Source organism: Dendropsophus ebraccatus, chromosome 10 (assembly GCF_027789765.1).
Source record: "Dendropsophus ebraccatus isolate aDenEbr1 chromosome 10, aDenEbr1.pat, whole genome shotgun sequence".
Lineage (NCBI taxonomy): Eukaryota > Metazoa > Chordata > Amphibia > Anura > Hylidae > Dendropsophus > Dendropsophus ebraccatus.
In genome coordinates this window covers 46,282,065-46,305,581 of record NC_091463.1, presented here as the reverse complement: position 1 = coordinate 46,305,581, position 23,517 = coordinate 46,282,065, and the positions used below count along the sequence as shown (strand labels likewise).

The 23,517-nt window shown below is 43.1% G+C and overlaps 2 protein-coding genes across 3 annotated transcripts in view; one reads left to right on the top strand and one right to left on the bottom strand.

Moving 5' to 3' along the window:
• The window catches only part of ATP7A (ATPase copper transporting alpha), a 60,731-nt gene extending 57,171 nt beyond the window's left edge, over positions 1 to 3,560 (top strand). For both annotated transcript variants that reach the window (XM_069986249.1, XM_069986248.1), the window contains one exon: positions 1,340 to 3,560. In XM_069986249.1, coding sequence (XP_069842350.1) covers positions 1,340 to 1,616 — 277 coding nt within the window. In that variant the 3' untranslated portion in view covers positions 1,617 to 3,560. The remainder of the gene's footprint in view (positions 1 to 1,339) is intronic.
• Positions 3,561 to 18,215: 14,655 nt separating this feature from the next.
• Positions 18,216 to 22,850, bottom strand: LOC138766406 (cis-aconitate decarboxylase-like). The gene is made up of 6 exons (XM_069943988.1): positions 22,830 to 22,850; positions 21,536 to 21,590; positions 21,178 to 21,365; positions 20,843 to 20,947; positions 19,228 to 19,433; positions 18,216 to 19,137 (listed from the first exon to the last, which is right to left on the bottom strand). The coding sequence occupies exons 1-6, from the start codon at positions 22,848 to 22,850 to the stop codon at positions 18,216 to 18,218; spliced, it is 1,497 nt and encodes a 498-aa protein (XP_069800089.1).
• Positions 22,851 to 23,517: the final 667 nt, after the last annotated feature.

Genomic DNA, 23,517 nt, shown 5'->3' with positions numbered 1-23,517 from the left:
TTGAGTGCTTTCACTAGCAACCAGCAATGTTGTTGTTTGGCTGGTCTCCCTGAGATCAGTGATCTGTTTCTCTTATGGCTCTACTAGGCATTGCTCCCACCTAGCCAGAATCCTGCTCCACACTGATGAGGGGCAACACCCCGAAACAGCTGTATGTGGATGGTTACCTGGCCTTGGTTTTTCCCTTGTCATTACATTGACTTATAAGGCCACTTAATATGGCAGTTTTGGTGGTTTCCTTACAGGAGCCACCCCTTAGCTGGGTCCTTCCCGGAGGGATATCTGGCTAGTCCTGTGTTTCAAGACTTCTTGATGAGGCTCTACGGAATCTTCTTTTGCACTTTCTTCCAGAGACAGCCCCACTCTTGTCTCCAGCTTGGGCTTTTCTTTACTGCTCAGTTCCATTGAAGTGAATGGAGCTTAATTGCAAACCACACCTGAACTGGAGACAAGAGTCGTGTTTTCTCTGAAAGAAAGCGGCAATGTTTTAGTAGCGCTGGATAACCCCTTTAAATGAGGCTCTTTCCCCATTCACCCAATCCGGATTTCTGATAACATAACACCTCCCTGCACAAGGAAGAAAACTCTAACTAGTGCCTCTTATCCAGTAGTTAGCAAATGTTTTACTTATTTTAATAATAATATTTATTTGTATAGCGCCAACGGATTTCGCAGCACTTATTATAGAGCCTTGAGACATGACTAAGCATATCAGCCAAGCACAGAGTCACTTACCTTTATTGCAGAGTAGGATGGGTGAAATGTAGAGATGAGCGAACCGGGTTCGAGTCCACCCGAACGTTCGACATTTGATTAGCGGGGGCTGCTGAGCTTGGATAAAGCTCTAAGGTTGTCTGGAAAACATGGATACAGCCAATGACTATATCCATGTTTTCCACATAGCCTTAGGGCTTTCTTCAAGTTCAGCAGCCACCGCTAATCAAATGCCGGAAGTTCGGGTTCGGATGGACTTGAGCATGCTCGAAGTTCGCTCATCTCTAGTGAGATGCCTTTAAAGTTTAAAGCATTTCTTTGAATTACTGATTCTCCTTCCACATATGCAGCTGGTGTCTTATAGGCAATGCTTCCTGGAAAAAGTAGTACTTTCTCCATAAGGGTAAGTTCACACTGAGTAAATGTGGCGGATCTCTCTGCCACAAAATTCTGTGTGCCATAGCCTGTCTATGAGAGGGCTTGCGTGTCTCCGCTCAAAGAATTGACATGCCGCCACATTTATTCAGTGTAAACATAGCCTAAATGGTTCCCTATAGGCCATTGTATACACAGGGAATGCTGGGTGCTGCTCGCAAAATCAAATAAATACATGTCTATTCTGCAGGTACCGAAAGCCAAGTCAAGAAAAACTGGAATTGAGAGCCCAAGGTCAACTGAGACAAAAGTCCCCATCAGAAATTAGCGTTCACATTGGTATCTCAGAAAATCGGAAAAACTCTCCCAAGCTTAGCATGTTGGACCGCTTTGTGAACTACAGCCGTGCTTCCCTCAACTCCTTTCTTTCTGACAAACATTCTCAGCACAGTGTTCCACTAAATGATCCCGACAACCATACACTACTTCTAGAAGACCCAAGAGGAGAAGAAGATACCTTTCTGTGAAGCACTAAAATATTCTGGCTACACATGTACTGAAAAATCATTCTATCTGGTAAATACAGATAAATGGAAAAAATATACCTAAGAGTTAGCGTGGATGGACTTGGTGGGCCAAGGACGCTTGTCACAATAGTGACGTACCAATGAGCCTTTTGTAGCTAACATATCAATACAATGCAGTGACACCTTGTGGTAGCAAGGTTAAAGCAGTGGACTTGCAAGCTTTTGTGCCTTATTGCCTTGAGACTATTATTATAGATTCATAAGACACTTGATAATGATGTCCTTACATTAGAACCTACTTATGTTATGATTGTTAATGGGCAGTATCTCATCCTTTACATTCCCCTATTAAATGGGGGATTGCACATGCAATGCCAGATGTTGGGTCACTGGGGTGGTTTCTATCTACCAGACCTAAATTGAATATCTATGTTCACAATCACTGTTGAGATTTTCAGAAAACAGTAAGATGTTTTCATTTATTTTGCAAAGTCAATGATGATTCTGCTGTTCGTGCCTACACAATTCTTTATCTACACCTTGTCAGATGACATATATGGTGGATAAAGTTATTTTTTCCACATTCTGTAGAAGATCCCCCAAAATTTGCCTGAAACCTGTTTATGCAAAGACCCTGATCAGTTCCCAGGAACTACGAAGATATTATAGAGTGAAAAAAATAGGTTCATGCCAAGGAGGATTATTTTGACCTAATTTATCACAAAAAAGAGGCTGTAGTCTAATATGTTTTCTGTTTTCATGTATGCAGCATTTAACATACTATCTGCAGCTTGCCACTAAATTCCTTATATAAAAGAAAACTCCTGGAACTTCTACATAAAATCCCCCGATGTGTTTCAAACGGGTCATGCTATTTCCGAATACCTTGTTTCTACGTGGATTTTAGTGGTTAAAGCTGGAGAGACAAAGCTTTTGCCCCCTATAATTTGCTATAAGAATAAGATATTTAAAGTGTTAACTTCCTTGACTGCCAAAAATCTTAAGTTGGCCATGAGAGTGAAATGTGTATTTATGATGGATTTTTTATTTTGCCTGCAGTCATATGGGGGGGTGGGGTTTGCACAGCCTTTTTTATGCTGTTTTTGCAGCCAAAGCCATGACCGGAATACAAAATCAGAGGTAGATTCCTATATATCTCCCTTCGCTGTAATATCCACTCCTAGCCTTGGCCTTAAAAACCTGCATAAAAACACCTCTCCCTCCTAAAGGGGTTATTCAGAGAGCAGAGAAGATCCTACCTGTTCCGCTCACCTGTGCTCTGAGATAAGAGGGGAACAGGTGCATGTTGTGAGCATTGCATGCAGGGAAAACCACGCCTGTTCAAAATTTCCATTGTACAATTTCACTGCAACAACGGTAACATAGAGAAGCTGTTGAATATCACCCACAATATGCACCCACCCCTCATCTTAGATACCTTCTGAGGCAGCCAAAGGGAGGACGTGGCGCACCGTAGAGCAGAACAGGTAGGACCTTTTCTGCTCTCTGCATAACCGATTAAGTGCTCATAAAACACAATAAAAGGATTTTTATACAGTTTAATGTATAATCTCTTTATGTTCTTCATTGAATGAACAGTAACTACAGCACATCCCGTATTTTGGAATGGTGTGGAATTATAGCAGTGATGGTTGTAAAATATATTTATTGTTTTTATGTTTTTCTTTTTTGTTAGACATGTACATGTACTGTACTTTATTTCATTTGCATTATATAAAGGACCATGCTTTTGTTTTTGATTTAAGAAAAACTAATTTCCTCATTTTACATAGTATAAAATGGGAAATTGTAGGCCAAAATGAGTGTTCAGTGATTTTTCCTTGCTTTCATTTTCCCATCCTAACCCTCCCATACCAACACATTTTCTGAAAGTCGACACCTGGCACATTAAATTATTATTAAAATACCATTTTATACATACAACCACTTTCATGCAATTTTGTGTCCAATTTTTTTGTAATGTTTACAAATGTATACAAAATGTTAATTATGGCTAAAAGCATGACCCAGGCTAAAAGTTATATGCAGGAAATCTCCTAAAAATAAAACTTAGATGTGTGCAGTTTTTACATCTCTCAGACCTATGTCTGTATGCACGTCTACATAAAACCACCAGAACCGGAGAGACAAAAATCCGATCTTTAGATGAAAACTTTAAAGGCAACAGCACACACCTGAAAAGTAAGTGAAACCCCATTATTATTTATTTTTAAACCCCTTTGATTCCAGATTGCTATACAAGAAATAGGGGGTGACAAACAGAACATTGCAAACTCCAAACATGGATTACATGGATTAGGTAAATGGCAGACTGGTACATAGGCATAGAGGACCCTGCCTTTAAGGGCTTACAATCTACAAGGTAAGGAGAAGGGGACAGAAGGTAAAAGGCAGCTAGAGCTAAAATAGAGTCTGTGACCTATTACCTTGTACCATATATGCGGAAAAAGGGTGTTCACACCACACTTGCCAGACTTTATCAAATTTCTGAGGGTGATCCCTATTTTTATAAACCACCTTTTCATACAGGACAATGGAATTAACTATTTTCTTCCATTGGGATAGTGTCGGGGAGTGTGGTCCATCCAGCAGAGGGCTATGGTTTTCCTTGCAAGAAACAGCATCTCTCTAAGGAAAATCCTCTCATGGTGCAACCAGAATTCTTCTGAGATGATACCAAATAAACACACCAGAGGTTCCAGTTGGACATTCCTGGTAATGACTAGGCTTGATTGAACAGCGGAAAAAGCTAGGTTCGATCGAACTCAACCTAGCCGGACCTTCCACATTTAATTGCTGTTACACAGGCTGAATCCCTGAATTCCAGGCGGTCCCCAGGATGTCTTCTCTGTCCACACAGACCGGGAAGGCATCAGCAATTAAATGTGGAAGGTCCAGCTAGGTTCGAGTTCAATCGAACCTAGCTTTTTCCACTGTTCGATCAAGCCTAGTGATGACTTCAGAGAGTAAACCAAGAACATCCTTCCAGAAGGAAGCAATATATGGACAACACCAGATAAGAAGTCTGCTTTAGGGGTATAACAGCAATGACACTCCCATCCGAAGCAACCGAATAGGGGTAATATAACTATAATGAATAATGTATAATTGAGTCATTTTATGATTGGCTGCCGGGGGATACTAAAGTGTGGGAAGATAGGACTTCCTGCCAATCCCCAGTTGTAAGAGAGAGAATACATACTTTCCAATAGGCTCACGCTGGAAGAGGAGAACTACCTACTTTTATTGTAACAAGGTGAGTATAAATAGTAGAGACTAACCCTCTAGGACCCTGAGAGTTCATGACCCCTATTAATGGATACTTAGAAGGTAGTGATATTCTCTTATTAGGAAGTGGATCTGAGGAGACCCATGACTGTAGCAGTTTAGGCTGCCCAGTTAAGTAGTATTAATGTATATCAGGCAGGGCATAACCAGCCTTATCTTTGGGATGCTGTAAGATGTTGAGTCGTAACTTTGCCCTGGAGTTTCCCCATATGAAGGGTGTTAACAAGGATGTGATATTCCTAAAAAAGGACATAGAGACCGGAACAGAAGAGTGCTGAAGGAGTTAGACACTTAGGGAGAATGATCATTTTGATCAAATTCATGTGGCCAGTTTCTCCTTTATAAATAGAAAAAAAAATAGTAATAAGAGACAAAACATTATTACTCAGGTCCAAAGCTACATACAGTGGGGAAAAAAATTATTTGGTCAGTCACCAATAGTGCAAGTTCTCCCACTTAAAAAGATGAGAGGCGTAATTTACATCATAGGTAGACCTCAACTATGAGAGAAAAATGAGAAAACAAATCCCGAAAATCACATTGTCTGATTTTGTAAGAATTTATTTGCAAATTATGGTGGAAAATAGGGATGGTCCAAACCTGCCGAGGTTCGGGTTCGTATGAACCCGAACGCTCGGCAGCAGATTCCCGCTGTCTGCCTGCTCCGTGGAGCGGGCGGATCCAGCGGGAGGAATGTCTGGAAAACTGGGATACAGGCTATGGCTGTATCCCAGTTTTCCAGACGGTCCTCCCGCTGGATCCGCCCGCTCCTCGGAGCGGGCAGACAGCGGGAATCATTACCGAGGGTTTATGTTCGTACGAACCCAAACGGAACTCGGTTCGGACCATCCCTAGTGGAAAATAAGTGTTTGGTCACCTACAAACAATCAAGATTTCTGGCTATCACAGACCTGTAACTTCTTCTTTAAGAGTCTCCTCTTTCCTCCACTTATTACCTGTAGTAATGGCACCTGTTTAAACTTGTTATCAGTATAAAAAGACACCTGTGCACACCCTCAAACAGTCAGACTCCAAACTCTATGGTGAACTTCAACTTCAACTATGGTGAAGACCAAAGAGCTGTCAAATGACACCAGAAACAAAATTGTAGCCCTGCACCAGGCTGGGAAGACTGAATCTGCAATAGGCAACCAGCTTGGAGTGAAGAAAACCAACTGTGGGAGCAATAATTAGAAAATGGAAGACATACAAGACCACTGATAATTTCCCTCGATCTGGGCCTTCACGCAAAATCTCACCCCGTGCAGTCAAAATAATCACAAGAACGGTGAGCAAAAATCCCAGAACCACGCGGGGGGACCTAGTGAATGAACTGCAGAGAGCTGGGACCAATGTATTTGGATGATCCAGAAGAGTATTGGTAGAATGTCCTATGGTCTGATGAAACCAAAGTGGAACTGTTTGGTAGAAACACAACTTGCCGTGTTTGGAGGAAAAAGAATACTGAGTTGCATCAATCAAACACCATACCTACTGTAAAGCATGGGGGTGTAAACATCATGCTTTGGGGCTGTTTCTCTGCAAAGGGTCCAGGACGACTGATCCGGGTACATGAAAGAATGAATGGGGCCATGTATCGTGAGATTTTGAGTGCAAACCTCCTTCCATCAGCAAGGGCATTGAAGATGAAACGTGGCTGGGTCTTTCAACATGGCAATGATCCAAAGCACACCACCAGGGCAACGAAGGAGTGGCTTCGTAAGAAGCATTTCAAGGTCCTGGAGTGGCCTAGCCAGTCTCCAGATCTCAACCCTATAGAAAACCTTTGGAGGGAGTTGAAAGTCCGTGTTGACAAGCAACGGCCCCAAAACATCACTGCTCTAGAGGAGATCTGCATGGAGGAATGGGCCAACATACCAACAACAGTGTGTGCCAACCTTGTAAAGAATTACAGAAAACGTTTGACCTCTGTCATTGCCAACAAAGAATATATAACAAAGTATTGAGATGAAATTTTGTTACTGACTAAATACTTATTTTCCACCATAATTTGCAAATAAATTCTTACAAAATCAGACAATGTGATTTTCGGGATTTGTTTTCTCATTTTGTCTCTCATAGTTGAGGTCTACGTATGGTGTCAATAACAGATGCCTGTCATCTTTTTAAGTGGGAGAACTTGCACTATTTGTGACTGACTAAATACTTTTTTTTCCCCACTGTATCTGTGAATATTGATTCCAAAATACTAAGTAATCAACTAGGTCCTCATCAGTGTACTCCACCTGTGTAGCATAGAGATCCATATAGAATTGAGAGAATCTGCCCGCTATGTGCACAGAATCTAATAATATCTGACGTCCCTCTGACTGCATTTTCAATATAGGTGGGGTAGCCAAGTTGTGATGCACTAGGTGTGTTAATTGATTCCCATGTTCAAAAGACCTTTGTTTCATGAAGAAAATTTTCCTATTCATTTTATCATTTAAATGATGCATGTATTCTCTCCCTGTTGTTAACCACAGAGACCTATTACTGTCTGAGGGATCTCGAATGTAAATATCCTCAAGCTCTGCACACATAGCTGCCAACTCATGTTCCCTTAGGATGGTCTCCTGCTTAATATAGGAAATAGTGGATCTCAAACAACCCCTCAAGTACAACTTTAAGATGTCCCACAACAGTAAGGGGTTATCATACTCTCTATGAAGCTGTAGGAACTTGTTCAACTGGTCCGGTATCTGGCCCATAGGCCCAATTAACTGCAGCCAGAAAGGATGAACCCTCCACCTGCAAGGGACGACCGGGGAGGCTAGAGAGATAGATACCAATAGAGGGGTGTGGTCTGAGATTGCCTTCTATTCATAAGACATAACAAAAATATGGGGATGCAGCATAGAATTGCAATACACCAAATCAATTTGTGGTAGGGATCCACACCCCACAAAGTAGTAAGAATACATATGTCTGCTTGGGTACCGTACTCTGTATACATCAAGCCAACCCACCTCAAGCATAACAGCTGCTAATGGGGAAGTAATACTCTGCCCGGGAATCTTTCCCACTGGAGGAGTTTGCCCTGTATACCTGTCCAAGTCAGGGGAAGGGGCCATATTAAAGTCCCCAAACCTATACATCTAGCCTCCGGGTATTCTGTGTCAAACGTAATCGCCTGGTTAATAACATCTAACGTAGCTGGTGGGAGATTATATATACCTAGGAGCACATAAGAAACATTATATATAAAGGCATGTATATACAAGATAAGTCCGCAGCACTCAGTGAAGTAACTGTATAACGGTGCTAGCTGTCCCACCTGGGTCCACCGGTGTAATGCAGATATTCCACGATAAGGATACGACTGCAGCACTCCCAAAATAGTAAAAGTAAACAGTGATTTATTAATTCATGGATATACACAGCAACGTTTCAGATCCATCCATAGGATCCTTTTTCAAGCAAGTGAATACAAATAACAACAGAATGTTCACTGCGCACCATGTTGGTAATAAGCAATTGCATGCCAAAATGTGCAGCATAAGACACCGGTAAACAGTGTCGGACTGGGGTCCCTGGGCCCACCAGGGAAATTTATTCTAGGGGCCCACCCTACATACATATACTGTACATAACCGATGCCAAACCTTTCATGTTAGTACAGTATACTAATTTTTTTTACATAAATCTGATAGTACATTCGGATTAAGGACTAATCTGACATTGTACACATGTACACATACTGAGATACACACAGATACACACACACCTTACATACATACATCTAATCAAACACAGATACACACACACACCTTACATACATACATCTAATCAAACAAACACACACAGACACATACTTCAAGGGCACTACCCGGCTCTTAAGGCCCTATTGCACGAAACAATTATCAGCCGTATTTGTCCAATATCAACACATGCAGATAGCCACACTACACACGCAGATAGCCACACTACACACGCAGATAGCCACACTACACACACAGGTAGCCACACTACACACACACACAGCCACATTACATACACAGGTAGCCACACTACACACACAAGTAGCCACACTACATACACAGGTAGCCACACTACACAGACACACACACTACACAGACACACACAGATAGCCACACTACACAGACACACCCAGATAGCCACACTACAGACACAGATAGTCACACTACACAGACACACACAAACACAGATTGCCACACTACACAGACACACACAAACACAGATAGCCACACTACACAGACACACACAGATAGCCACACTACACAGACGTACACAAACACAGATAGCCACACTACACACACAGATAACCACACTACACACACACAGATAGCCACACTACACACACACACACACAGACAGATAGCCACACTACACACACACAGATAGCCACACTACACACACACACACAAACACACACACACAGATAGCCACACTACACAGACACTCGCAGATAGCCACACTACACAGACACACACTACACAGACACACACAAACACAGATAGCCACACTACACACACAGATAGCCACACTACACAGACACACACACACATAGCCACACTACACACACACACACACAGATAGCCACACTACACACACACACAGATAGCCACACTACACACACACAGCCACACTACACAGACACACACACACACACACACACACACAGATAGCCACACTACACACACACACACAGCCACACTACACACACACACACACAGATAGCCACACTACACACACACAGCCACACTACACAGACACACACACACAGATAGCCACACTACACACACAGCCACACTACACAGACACACACACAGATACCCACACTACACACACACACACACACAGAGATAGCCACACTACACACACACACACACACACACACACACAGATAGCCACACTACACACACAGATAGCCACACTACACACATACGCAGATAGCCACACTACACAGACACACAGATAGCCACACTACACACACAGCCACACAACACACACATATAGCCAAAGTACACAGACACACACAGATAGCCACACTACACACACAGATAGCCACACTACAAACACATATAGCCAAAGTACACAGACACACACAGATAGCCACACTACACACACACACACACACACAGATAGCCACACTACACACACACACAGATAGCCACACTACACACACACACACACACACACACAGATAGCCACACTACACAGACACACACAGATAGCCACACTACACAGACACACACAGCCACACTACACACACACACACAGATAGCCACACTACACAGACACTTAAATAGCCACACTACACAGACACACAGATAGCCACACTACACAGACACACACACACAGAGATAGCCACACTACACAGACACACACACACAGATAGCCACACTACACACACATACGCAGATAGCCACACTACACACACATATAGCCACACTACACACACACAGATAGACCCTCTACACAGATGACAAGGATACACAAATATACAGAAACTCACACTGACTATATGCAGGAAACTCCAGGGCCTCCATTAGTCTCCATCCCCACCTTCTTCTGTGCAGCCTGCAGCCTCTACCCCTTCTCCCCGGCACCGACAGCACAGAGCAGCAGGAGGGGGGGAGACATGACTGCAGGAGGGATGAAGGGGGCCCTGCTGCTGCTTCCCTGTGCAGCTTTCTGCCTCTTCCTGCTGCCACATGTGAGGGTTTGTTTCCTGTGGGGACAGAGGGAGCCTCTAGTGACAGGTAGGAAGAGAGCCAATCCGGGGGTGGATTAGGACCGGACCAAACCACTTCAGAGCAAGGGGGAGGGGGGGGGGGGCATGAGTTTACACTAGTGGAGAGAAAGAAGGGGTCCTGCTGCCGTTCTTCTATCACTAGAGGACCATGAAAGGCAGCTGAGGGCCCCTTGATCTCCCGATTATAGGGAGAGGCTTAACAGGAGGCCCACCTCCAGCACAGGGCCCTTCAAAGGGGGGCGGGCCCACCGGGGGATCCCCCGGCCCCCCGGTGGTCCAGTCCGAGCCTGCCGGTAAATACAAACTAAGGGGGAGATTAATTAAACTGGTGTAAAGTAGAACAGGCCCAGTTGCCCCTAGCAACCAATCAGATTCCACCTTTCATTCATCACAGACTCTTTGAAAAATGAAAGGTACCATGATCTGTACTTTGTATTGGCACCTTGCTTGTGTATATGTGACTTTTTGATTGCTTTTTATTACAAATTTTCAGGATTTCATGTGGCCAGAAATGCACAATTTTGCATTTTGGAAATTTTTTGCACTTACTCTGTTTACCATGCGAGATCAGGAATGTGATCATTTAATAGTTCATAGTTATTGATAAAATGGGGAAAGGGGGGTGATTCAGACGTTTATTAGGGGAAGGGATTTTTATTAATTAAAATCTTTTACAAAAATGTAAATGTTCCTTAAAATTGCTCTATGACTATTTTTATATTTTTTGATCTATGGATGTCAGGATGCGGGACCAAGAAGATATAAGACAGGTGACGCCCTGAAGCTTTCCCCCGCCCTGCTGTCCCTGCCTACTTGCCTCAAAGCCCTAATGGCAGCAGACAACTCCCTCGGACAGTCCCTAACCTTACTAAGTGTGAACACAGAAAGACAGACAAGACAAATGCAACACAATACAGCAAGGTCAGAGGTCCAAGTCAGCAACAAGAGGGCAGCACAGTACAAAACGTAACCCAGTAGAGTAGTCGAAGTCCAAAAGCCATAAATCAGAACACCAAGTGCACTAATGCAGGAAGGAGCACTAGGTCAAAACACACTAGTAAACTATCACAGGCAAGGCATGGAAGAAAGGGGAGGATACTCAGGGGAGCTGTGCTACTCAGCTGGGGGCAGGTCGGCCCCGGCCGTAGCAGAAACTGAAGACGCCGCTGCACCCCTAGCAACCCAGTTGGCAGCTAGGGACACTGTCGGCGTGCCCTCAGCAATTGCACATTCCGGAAGTTTAACGCACAGCTCAGCTCCTAACAATGGGGCAGTGTGAGGTGTCATTTTTATGCCATGATCTGTACTTTCTATCTGTACCTTGCTTGCGTATATGTGACTTTTTGTTTGCTTTTTATTACAATTTTTCTGGACTTGATGTGACCAAAAATGTGAAATTTTGTACTTGGGAATTTTTTTGCACCGCTTACCGTGTATGATCAGGAATGTGAAAATTTAATAGTTTGGGTGAATATGCACGCGGCGATACCAAATATGTTTTTTCTTTAAAGGGGGGTGATTCAAACTTTTATTAGGGGAGGAGATTTTTTATTATTAAAAACTTTTTTAACATTAATTAGAAGTCAACCTGGGAGACTTCTAATACAACTACACTGATCTTTCATTAAAGAGAACCTGTCACCCCTGTGCCGGGGTGACAGGCTCCCGACCCCCAGCTAGATCCCATTATACGTACCTGATCCTGCCGAGTCCCGCAGCCGGAGCCGGTCCCGGGACGGAGATATCCCGGTCTGAAGCCGGAGCGCGCGCTCTGGAGAGAGGTCCGGCGTCCATAGAGAATTAATGGAGCCGTGCGCGCACATCAGAGATGAGTCCGGCTCCATTCATTCTCTATGGACGCTGGACCTCTCTCCAGAGCGCGCGCGCGCCGGCCTCTCGCCGAGATATCTCCGTCCCAGGACCAGCTCCGGCAACGGGACTCAGCGGGATCAGGTAAGTATAGGGGGATCTAGCTGGAGGTCGGGAGCCTGTCACCCTGGCACAGGGGGGGTGACAGGTCTCCTTTAAGATCAGTGTAGTATACTGTACTTAATACAGCACTAATCAATTAGATCAGTGCTGTATTACTCAGCCCAGAACTATTGAGTACTGAGCCAGGATCAGCGTCATTCCGACGCTGAGGCCAGCCAGGTAAGATGAATGGATCACCCCTCTGTGATCACATCGCGGGGGGGCAATACCACCACTAGACCACAACGGAGGGGCTATAAGTTAGTCAGTTATGACAGCTGCATTTAACTGTATTCATTAGCAGGCGCGGCAATCACCCCACGCCCGCTAATAGCCGCAGTCCCTGGCTGGACATAGCATCTTGGAGCAGCGGGATTCAGAGCAGGGTGGAGGCTCAACCACTCTCTGAATGCCTACAGCCGACACATGACGTACGGGTACATCATGTGTCCTTAAGAGGTTAGCCTGGCATTTTCAAGACTATATACTTACTTCGCTCACTTCCAAAGTTTTATCCCACCCTTTTATGTCATTATATAAATACCCCTCATCAGGGGCGTAACTAGAAATGGCTGGGCCCCATAGCAAACCTTTGATTGGGGCCCCCCCTACCCCAAATCCACCCCCACCCCTGACTGACCACTACGCCATCAACACACCCAGATCTACACAGGTTCTGTACTCCATATAAATTACAGTGTAGTTACATCAGGTGACTCACAGGGGACGTCTTCTCTGATCGGAGTTCTTCCCTTTTCATCATCTTCTCCATCTGTCCTGGGCCGTTATGAGAACTTCTCGGAGCCACGAATCCACAGAATCTGCCAGACAGACATATTAGGCTCCTCACACTGACACCATCCTCATCTGTATACAAACTGCACATCTGTAATGGCCCCTTTGTACCCTCTTTCAGTGAGTAGCCCTGACTCCTTGTATAGGAACATATATATATATATATATATATATATATATATATATATATATATATATATATATATATCCCTTATAGTATATGCCCCCCTCTGTGTAGACAGCTTATAGATTGCCCCATGTTCAGTGCTCCGTATAGATGGCCCCATGTGCATCACCTATATCAGGGGTAGGGAACCTCGACTCTCCAGCTGTTGCAAAACTACAACTCCCAACATGCCTGGACAGCTAAAGCTGTAGTTTTGCAACAGCTGTAGAGCCGAGATTACTTCTGTGTAGTCCTCTTAGAGATGACCCTGTATGTTGTCCACTCCCCCATATAGCCCCCTTATGTTGTCCAGCCCCCATAAAGCCCCCTTATGATGTCCAGCCCCCCCCCCCCGTATAGCTTCCAGTGTTGTCCATCCCCATCCCACATAGCCCCCAGTATTATGCATCCCCAGCCCCCACCTAGCCCCCAGTATTGTGCATCCCCATCCCCCATATAGCCCCTAGTATTGTGCATCCCCCCACATAGCCCCCAGTATTGTGCATCCCCATCCCCCACATAGCCCCCAGTATTGTCCATCCCCAGCCCCCATATAGCCCCCAGTATTGTGCATCCCCAGCCCCCACATAGCCCCCAGTATTGTGCATCCCCAGCCCCCACATAGCCCCCAGTATTGTGCATCCCCAGCCCCCACATAGCCCCCAGTATTGTGCATCCCCAGCCCCCACATAGCCCCCAGTATTGTGCATCCCCAGCCCCCACATAGCCCCCAGTATTGTGCATCCTCATCCCCCACATAGCCCCCAGTATTGTCCATCCCCAGCCCCCATATAGCCCCCAGTATTGTGCATCCCCAGCCCCCACATAGCCCCCAGTATTGTGCATCCCCAGCCCCCACATAGCCCCCAGTATTGTGCATCCCCAGCCCCCACATAGCCCCCAGTATTGTGCATCCCCAGCCCCCACATAGCCCCCAGTATTGTCCATTCCCAGCCCCCATATAGCCCCCAGTATTGTGCATCCCCAGCCCCCACATAGCCCCCAGTATTGTGCATCCCCAGCCCCCACATAGCCCCCAGTATTGTGCATCCCCAGCCCCCACATAGCCCCCAGTATTGTGCATCCCCTTCCCCACATAGCCCCCAGTGTTGTGCATCCTCAGCCCCCACATAGCCCCCAGTATTGTGCATCCCCCTATTTAGCCCCCAGTATTGTGCATCCCCAGCCCCCATATAGCCCCCAGTGTTGTGCATCCTCAGCCCCCATATAGCCCCCAGTATTGTGCATCCCCCTATTTAGCCCCCAGTATTGTGCATCCCCAGCCCCCACATAGCCCCCAGTATTGTGCATCCTCAGCCCCCATATAGCCCCCAGTGTTGTGCATCCTCAGCCCCCATATAGCCCCCAGTGTTCCCCTCTGATAAAAATAAACAAAATACAACTCACCTAACCACACGCTCCCCCGTCGGTCGCCGGTCTCCTCTTCTCTCTTCCTCCGACCAATAAGCCGCTCCATGCTGAAGTCCCAGGCAGCGCCATCACTGAGCTCAGGCTGCGCCCCGGTGGCTGGGACTTCCTGTACAGGGAACGCAAACCGGAAGTCCCAGCCGCCGCGGCGCTCAATGATGGCGCTGCCCGGGACTTCGGCAGGGAGCTGCTCATCAGGCGGAAACTCTTGTGATCGCAAGCAAAACGCTGCTTGCGGTCACAAGAGTGATTGACAGCGCGGGAAGCCTATGGTTTCTCGCGCTGTCAATCACGACACTTAACACCCGGGAGGCCCGCTCGGCCCCCGGGTGCTTCAGACAGTCAGCTCTGGGGGGCCCAGGCCACGGGCCCCCTGGTGCCAGGGGCCCCGTAGCGGCCGCTACGGCTGCTACGGCGGTAGGTCCGCCCCTGCCCCTCATTACCAGAAAATCTGTCTTTCTAAAATCTAATACTCTGGTTGCAGTATAAGATTGCACGTAGTCAGTTTGTATGTCAAACCATAAACAATTGTGATCACTGGAACCTTTCACACTAACTTCTGACACCTGACCCCCATTAGTAAATACTAAATCTAGAATGTTCTCTCCTTTGGTTGGTGACCTCACAAGCTGTTTTAGAGATGTCCCTGTAAGGGTCACTATTATATTCTTGGCTTTACATGTAAGTGCACAAGGGATATTCCAATCCACATGTGGCATGTTGAAGTCACCTATAGCTACAATGTCCCCCTTTAGTGACATTTTAGTAATTTCATCCATCAACATGTTATCATAGTCCTCAGTTTGTCCCAAAGGCCTATAGATAACACTTATCCTAATAAATCTTTATGCTATTTTGTTATATAGAAGAGAAGGGGGGATGGAAGGAGGGAGAAGAAAAAAGGAGGAAGGAAAAAAATGTATATAATTTTTAATTATTTTTTTTATATAATTTTTTTATAGTTTTTTTTTTGTATTGTACCTTTTCCAGTGCACCTCACAATTGTATTTTAATCAAATTAGCAGGCCACTATTATATTCTAGCAAGCCTTTTAATTATTTATATGTACTTTATTTACTTTATAGACAAAGATTATATATATCTTTTGTATACACATTTTATAATCTAATTTTATAAACACTTTTTACACGTCTCATTTAAAGCAAATGGATTCTATGAATATTCCAGACCGTTATCCAATGTTGTCACATAAACATTCCTCCACATTCTCCCACTGCCCGCTATAGGCCCTGGTGCTATGAGGGTTAACAGCTCCTGATGTGGGTCAGGTGATGTCAGTCAAGTGACGTCAGGGGAAGTGATGTCATGGGGCTGCTGCTACTCTCACAGCAGGCCTTGGCGTTTAGCAGTGAGGAGGTAAGTTGCTGGCACATTGCTACAAGTAATCTACTACCAATCTAACACTCAGCATTTTTGTTTTTTTATTGCTATAGCCAATTTTACCTTTAGAAATTGAGTCATGTGTATTGAAGCTGCCCGATTGATTTCATTTTTGGACATCTAGTGTTCTATAGCAGTTTATACCTTTTTGACATAACTGACCTGATATTGGCTAACTGTGTCAGTCATTCTCATTTGAGCCATAGTCGTTAGCAATGTTTTGGATAACTGTTTACTTTAGATTATCTCTAACATAAAGGTAGACCAGCATTGTACCAGGTTCTGGCAGCTCCATAGACAATAAATGGATCACCAGCTCACATGTGACCCAATGCCCCATTCAAAACAAAGAAGGGTGAGGGGAAGGTAACCTCAGTGGTCAGATCTACTTTGACCAGGATTGTCAGACAACTCTCTCAAACATAGTTAATGTTAAGTGTCACAGTATTTACAATGACTACAGTTGTCAGAAAATAAGTTTATAATTGGGGATTGACAAAAAGAGTGAAGACTGTATTATATATTGTATGAAGAATATTTTATTGAATAACTCAAAACAATGTACATGATTGAATTAAGGTGGAATCTGTCTAGGTTCTGTCAAGTTCTTTTTATTGTTTTAGCCATAGAACATACAGTTCTGCACACTTAGGCCTCATTCACACACAGTATATTTTCATTAAACCAGGTTTGCAACAACAGCTGTTGTTTAATCACAGCGGCCAATCTCATTGAACTCTATCGAATCTCAGCCAGAGTGTCTACACACTGTAGAGTCTTATTAAATGGTTGTATCCATGAACCTCCGGATGAAGAAAGGAATTTACTGCTGATCCAGCAGGGGCCGTGCTGACAGGTACAGTATACTTCAAGTTCTGTCTTCAAAACTGTGATATAAAAAACCATAGCTAGGTGCAGTTTACTAGACAAGGGCAATAGGCCCCATAGAAGATAATCAGACTTGTCACCATCCTCAGGCAAGTTTTAGTAAACGACTGATATGCACCCTGGTCTAGCAGCTCTACTGACAACTGTGAATACACTTACATATAAATAAGCATAGATATTCATATCTGAAACATATAATACTTAACACGCACACACACGTACATATAACACTTATGTATAATCCTTGTGGAAGGATTACACATATATTTGCATATGATAGCTGATCAATAATGCATATAAAATACTTTCACTGTTGGTGTTGGGGGCAATTTTACTGCTGTCCAGGGTTTATTCACCCCCAAACCAGCCCTGCACACATTTTAGACCAGAATCTTGCTTAAAACATTAAGGTGAGTTTGTCACCCCCCGACTGCCTACCAAGCTGGTGGCACTGCTGGATAGATTTTAATGAAGGCATTCAGAAAACATGTTTGCTTCGTGTCTGTGTATTAATATTCAATAAAAATTGTCTCTGTCTTGTGAGTAGTGTCAGAGGTGGAGCTTATCGTTTCCTGGGCCCCAGCACTGATATTCCTTACTGTGTTGTATGCCTGACCCTTTGCATGATCAGTGGCACACACAAAGCATATAGTACAGGGGAGTATAGTGGTGCTAGGGCCCAGAGAACAATAGGCCCTACCTCTTTGACACTATTCACAGACAAAATAAAGACATTTTTTATGAAAGACACAGGAAACAAAGTTGAATGCTTTTATTAATATCTATTTAACAGTGCCGCAGCTCGGTAAGCGGTCAAGGGGTGACAGTCACTTTAAGTTTGTTGCATTTGGCTCAGTAATGTTTTCCCTTTTCCCTTTTCAGCTACAGAATAAAGCGAATAAATAAATAGGAGTTTCTAGATTTACTGGAGCAGAAGAGATAACTGTGAGCTGTCAGAGACACTTTCTAGATTTTCCACTGTTTGGATTACACCCTGAATTTGGTCTTCTTGAAGGACATGTCCAGCATTGGACACAAATTTCTTTAACAGAGATTCTCGGCTTAAAGGTTTTCTCCAGTGCCCATAAAAAGTGTCACATTTGCCAACAATCGCATCTCCATTTTTTAGCAGCAGGGAGACTTCTCCATACATCTTGTCAAAGTTGGCTTCATTGTCCTGGGGGTGCTCCACCACCACTTTGTTCAGGAGATTCTGGATGTCGTTGCGAAACATTCTGTCTTCATGGAATGACTGGATGTTAACTTCACCATCCAACAGTGCGGTGCAGGCGTTAAACTGGAAGGAGTGACGAGCTTGATGCTCTGAATCAGGATAGGGTCTATTAATGTATTTAGAAACTGGAATTCTGAGAACAATAGCCTGGATGGTGGATGGGTCAAATGTGCCATATTGCTCTTCAAACCTGCTTCTTACAGAGACTGCGGCATCAGCTACCCAGTGCATTCCTAAATGTGCTGGGAAAGACTTGAAAGCAATGTCTTGCTTCTCAAGAAGAAACTCATATTGCTTTCCTGCTGAGGGGAGAGCCTTTGGCTGATAGTCACCATAAAAAGCGCTAAAACCGGAACAGCCTGGCACATCATCAAGTATTAGAGAATTGGCCTCCATGCCATTAGCAGCCAAAATGGCAGCTTCAAGGCCTAACCTAGTTGCATTACCAATGTGTAATGGTTTAGCAAGAGTTGCAGCATTTGCCATTGGAGCACCAGCAAGAGAGGCTGCAATCGCCAGGGCGTGCGTGCATTGATCTTTGTCTAATGAAAGAAGTTTAGCTGATGCTGCTGCGCTTCCCATGGTGCCAACAACAGAAGGTGGATGAAACCTGTTTTAAGAAAACATTATTGGAGCAATTATTTTCTATTTATAATTATAATATAATAGAATTTTCTTCAGCAACAGTCATTATACTCACTTTTTAGGAATATTCTTTGCTTCACTAGAGAAACTCATGAGTCTTCCTTGTATTTCAATCCCCACATTGAAAGCTGTCAGGAGATCTTCTCCGGTGACTCTCCTATCATGCAAAAGCAGCTGAGAGAGTGCCAGGATAGCTGGAAGCACTGCACCTGATGGATGAGTGGCAGGGTGCCATGTGTCATCAAAGTCCATGGAGTGTGTCTGTGTGAATAAGGAAATCAAATGATGTCTAATTTATAGTGATCATTACGGATGAGAAAATTTACAGTGATAGCAAAGCGCTTTGCCAGGCTCAGTGGTTGGTTTGTCAGCCTGCTGCCTTTGAACTCCGTCCTGCTCCGCTCCATGTGCCTGGAAAAGCTGGATCCAGTCTTGGGAAGCTGGGAGAATTTTCTCAGGACTGGATTCAGCTTTTACAAGCACACGGAGCGGAGCAGGACGGAGTTCTAAGTTAGTGGGCCACCAAGACTAGCAAAATGGTTCGCTTTGTTTTTACTGTAAATTTGCTCATCCCTAATTATTATATTTAGATTTACTATTACTGTGTATATTTTTTTTTTTTGAATCAGAATAATTTTTATTGAAAAAACTTTTTCACAAAACAGATTTTATCCCCGTACAACCGCAAAAACCCTGGAGGGTACACCCTCCAATCATATTTGTAAAATTGAGTATGGGGCAGAACAAATTGGCTCTGTAATTGATCAAAACGCTTCAACTGCCCTCCATCATATAACTGCATTATTTTCCGAATCCCGGCATCTCTCCAGGTGGCAAATCCCTCCAGGAAGTGTAAGTCCCCTAACCACGGAGTGTCCCAGAGGGAGGTGTACGGTGTATACCCGGTGATACCATATAGATCTCTAAGTTTCCACCACATCTTATGGATGAGCAATAATGTTGGTATTTGTGGGGAGAGCAGTAGTATCCTTTTGGCCTTCAGAGTTTCAAACAGGTAGTCAGAGTGTAGGTGATGCCTAATCAGTACTTTATTTTGGTCCCCTCCGTCATCCAGCTCCCATCCCTTCAGGTGTTGTAGTTGAGCTGCCAGGAAGTACATGGCAGCATTAGGGATCGCCAAACCCCCGTCAGTCTTGGACCGCTGTAATGTGTCTAATTTGATGCGTGGATGCTGGGATCCCCAGATCAGGGTGCGAAAAAGAGCATGTATCTTATGGAAAAGACGAGATGGAAGCCACACAGGAGAGTTATGTAAAATATATAGTAATTGCGGCATCCAAATCATCTTCACCAAATTCGCCCTTCCCACCACAGACAAAGGCAATTTGCGCCAGACAGCTAGCTTTTGCTGAAATTTATATATCAGGGGCGTCATATTCAGTTTTTCATAGGCCCTAACATCCCTAGAAATAGTAACTCCCAGGTATTTAAAGGTGTGGACACACCGCAGTGGGACGGTAGGACCCAGCTGCAAACTATCCTCTGAGTCTATGGGCATAATCACTGAATTGTCCCAATTTACAGTAAGGCCTGAATAAGTCCCGAAGTCATTTATTATGGACATTGCATTAGAAAGGGAAGAGGAAGAATCACTAAGGTACAGCAATAAATCATCAGCATAACTGTGTATATTTTTAATATATACTTACTGCAACACCATTGGCATAAGCTGCAAGGGTGGGAGAGAGCTTCAAGCCTTTTTTGCCATAGACCGAACAGAAGGCAGAGCTACCATATGCTGAGAAATGCAGATTCTAAAACAATGGATAATAAAAACAGCAATATTACCAATACAATATTGATGAAATACAATAATCCAAGGTTATCAATTACAAGGATAGAACTAGTCCATACTTGTCTTGGGAACAAACATATACATAATCATTTTATTAGAATTTTATTGATTCTGATTTACTACTTATTCAGTATAAGCTTCTAATGTTCACTAAGTGTATCCAGTCTCAGAACATTGTAACTACTTTACCTGGCAGTATTTTAGCACAATGTTAAAGACGTGTGTTGTGCTGCCGACCAGTCCCACACCTATACTGTCCAATATCATGCGTTTACTTCTGTGGCGGACAACATCAGACAGATGGTCGGGGCGAGCCCCGCTGATAAATGATGCAAAGCTGTTGGTTACTGTGTCCTCTGCCTGGTTTCCAATAACCACTAAAAATAAAGATATTGCATGAATAAATAGTGATATACAGTATATCATTTGTGCTTGATACACAGTCTATTACATTGTATGCGGTTAGTCTGTGGATTACCAGCAGTCTCTCCTTGTTATATACGGCTTTTATACAGTTCTAGGCACCTATTAGGTCGGTATGACTTACCTTTTATGGCTGACTTGTGAATATGTCTTGAGAGTTCATGAAATGTCTTGGATTTCTAGAAGAAAAGAAACATTGTAACTAGAATAGTTACAGTACGTTCATTTATATGTTACATTAAATATAAAATGTACTCAAGAAGCTGTCTGCTCTACTTTTATGAAATAATTATAATACTTATAATTCACATACAACTATGGAGGAAGAGTTTATCAAGGTGTTTGTGCAAAAATGTGTGGCTTTTCACATGGTCGTCACCGTACTCACAAAGGGGGTGGGGAAGTGGGTGTGGCCTCAGCATGCAACACATTTATCACAACTTACAAACACACATACAGGTGTCAATTGTAGCTGAAATCTCCACCAGCAGAATCAGAGAACATGATAACTGAGTTCTAGGGCACATTGCTCCAAAATTGTTATTTTATGAGAAATGCAAGTATCTAAAAAAGTGGACATGTTAGGCGAGTTTCAGATCCTGCATTGCATTTATTTTATGTGCGGTATAAGTCTTGACTAGCTGTGTAATAAATACAGGAAATTTATTGGATTTGCCATCAAAGTATTATTCTGAAAAGCTTTAATAGGGTGCACTACATAATACAACCACTAGAGGGTACTTGACTTTCATGAAATGTACTTTTGCTTTAGTGAATTATTCTCCACGTCGCAATATGAAAGGGATATTATACAAATTTCTAACATTGAAATAAAACAATGCAATATGTATAACAAGAGAAGCTTCTAAATATTTTTTGTTGTAAATCAGAAAACTGCATTTGTAAATTGCTATTTAACCACTAACAACTTCACAGGGAATTGAATTATTTGAGAGCTATTTTCAATGTATCTGCATAAAATGAAATGAATTCCTAAACATTTTTGTACATTTTAGTAAAACAGCCTACTATTCTAATTAATATCAGGACATAGAAACGCAGCACAAAAATGGTGAAGGTGATAGAACACTGTGATTTTTAGTTAAAATCGAATTCGCCTTAAGACCACAGTGTTGTCGAACATTTGTCCTGCATTAATAATAATAATAATAATAATAATAATTTGCTCATGCGGTGAACACATATTCCTTTTAGTTAAGCAAGAGAAGGATTTTAAGGTTGAGTATTAAAAATAGAGATCAGAATACTAAAATACCTTACATGCATATATAATACAACTGCAACAAATACAACTGAAATTCAGCAACAAATTAACTCTGAAAGTTAAACTATTTTTCAGTATATTTACATGCACAAAAAGTGTTAGTAAAAATAATTGAATTTTAAAAAAATCTTACATGGCCAAGTTTGGAAAGCATCTTGAGCACACGGGGTATTCTGAGTTGTGAATTTTGAGGTGGTGTATCGCTGTCTAGTCTTTTGTTCTGTTCAGTGATATATATATATATATTTAGTCCAAATATTTGTAGCTAAGAAGGATATAGGAGGAGTTACTTACACCCAGGAAGCAAGTTAGGCATTATTGTGGGAATTTTTGTAGGAAGTAAATGTAACTGACATCATAAGAAGCTTTCATCCTTGAGCACGTCACCTTATTCATTATCTCATAGGTTTCTGTTTCTGAGAATTCAGCTTTTCCTAAATGTCATAATCTGATACAACAAGCCATACAGTATATCATGCCTCAGATGCCCCATAAATATCCAAAGTCCCTTAATAAATCTGTTGTAGCTAATACTAAGTAGATTGGATAATGGATATCCAGCTTTGTATCTAAGTTTCCTAATATGGGTTATATATAAGTTTAAATGCTGCTCAGATTAAGTGGTCAAATATATTCCATTGTGTAAATAATATGTAACACTTAAAGAGGCAATGTCACATTTAAAAAAAAAAAGTCAACAGGGGTCGTGATCTCAAGCAGTTTTGCAATATACACTTTAAAAAAAAGTTATGTTTTAATGAACATGATACCTTTTTGCCACTAGTTGTCTCTAGTCAAACTGCTGTTCATGCTCCTCCTGT

Coding starts and splice junctions, on each gene's coding strand:
- LOC138766406 (XM_069943988.1), bottom strand. CDS start 22,850: ATGCTTTCCAAACTTGGCCAT. Junction 21,591..22,829: donor TGCTTTCCAAACTTGGCCAT/GTAAGATTTTTT, acceptor CTTTTCTTCTAG/AAATCCAAGACATTTCATGA. Junction 19,434..20,842: donor CTTATGCCAATGGTGTTGCA/GTAAGTATATAT, acceptor TTATTCACACAG/ACACACTCCATGGACTTTGA.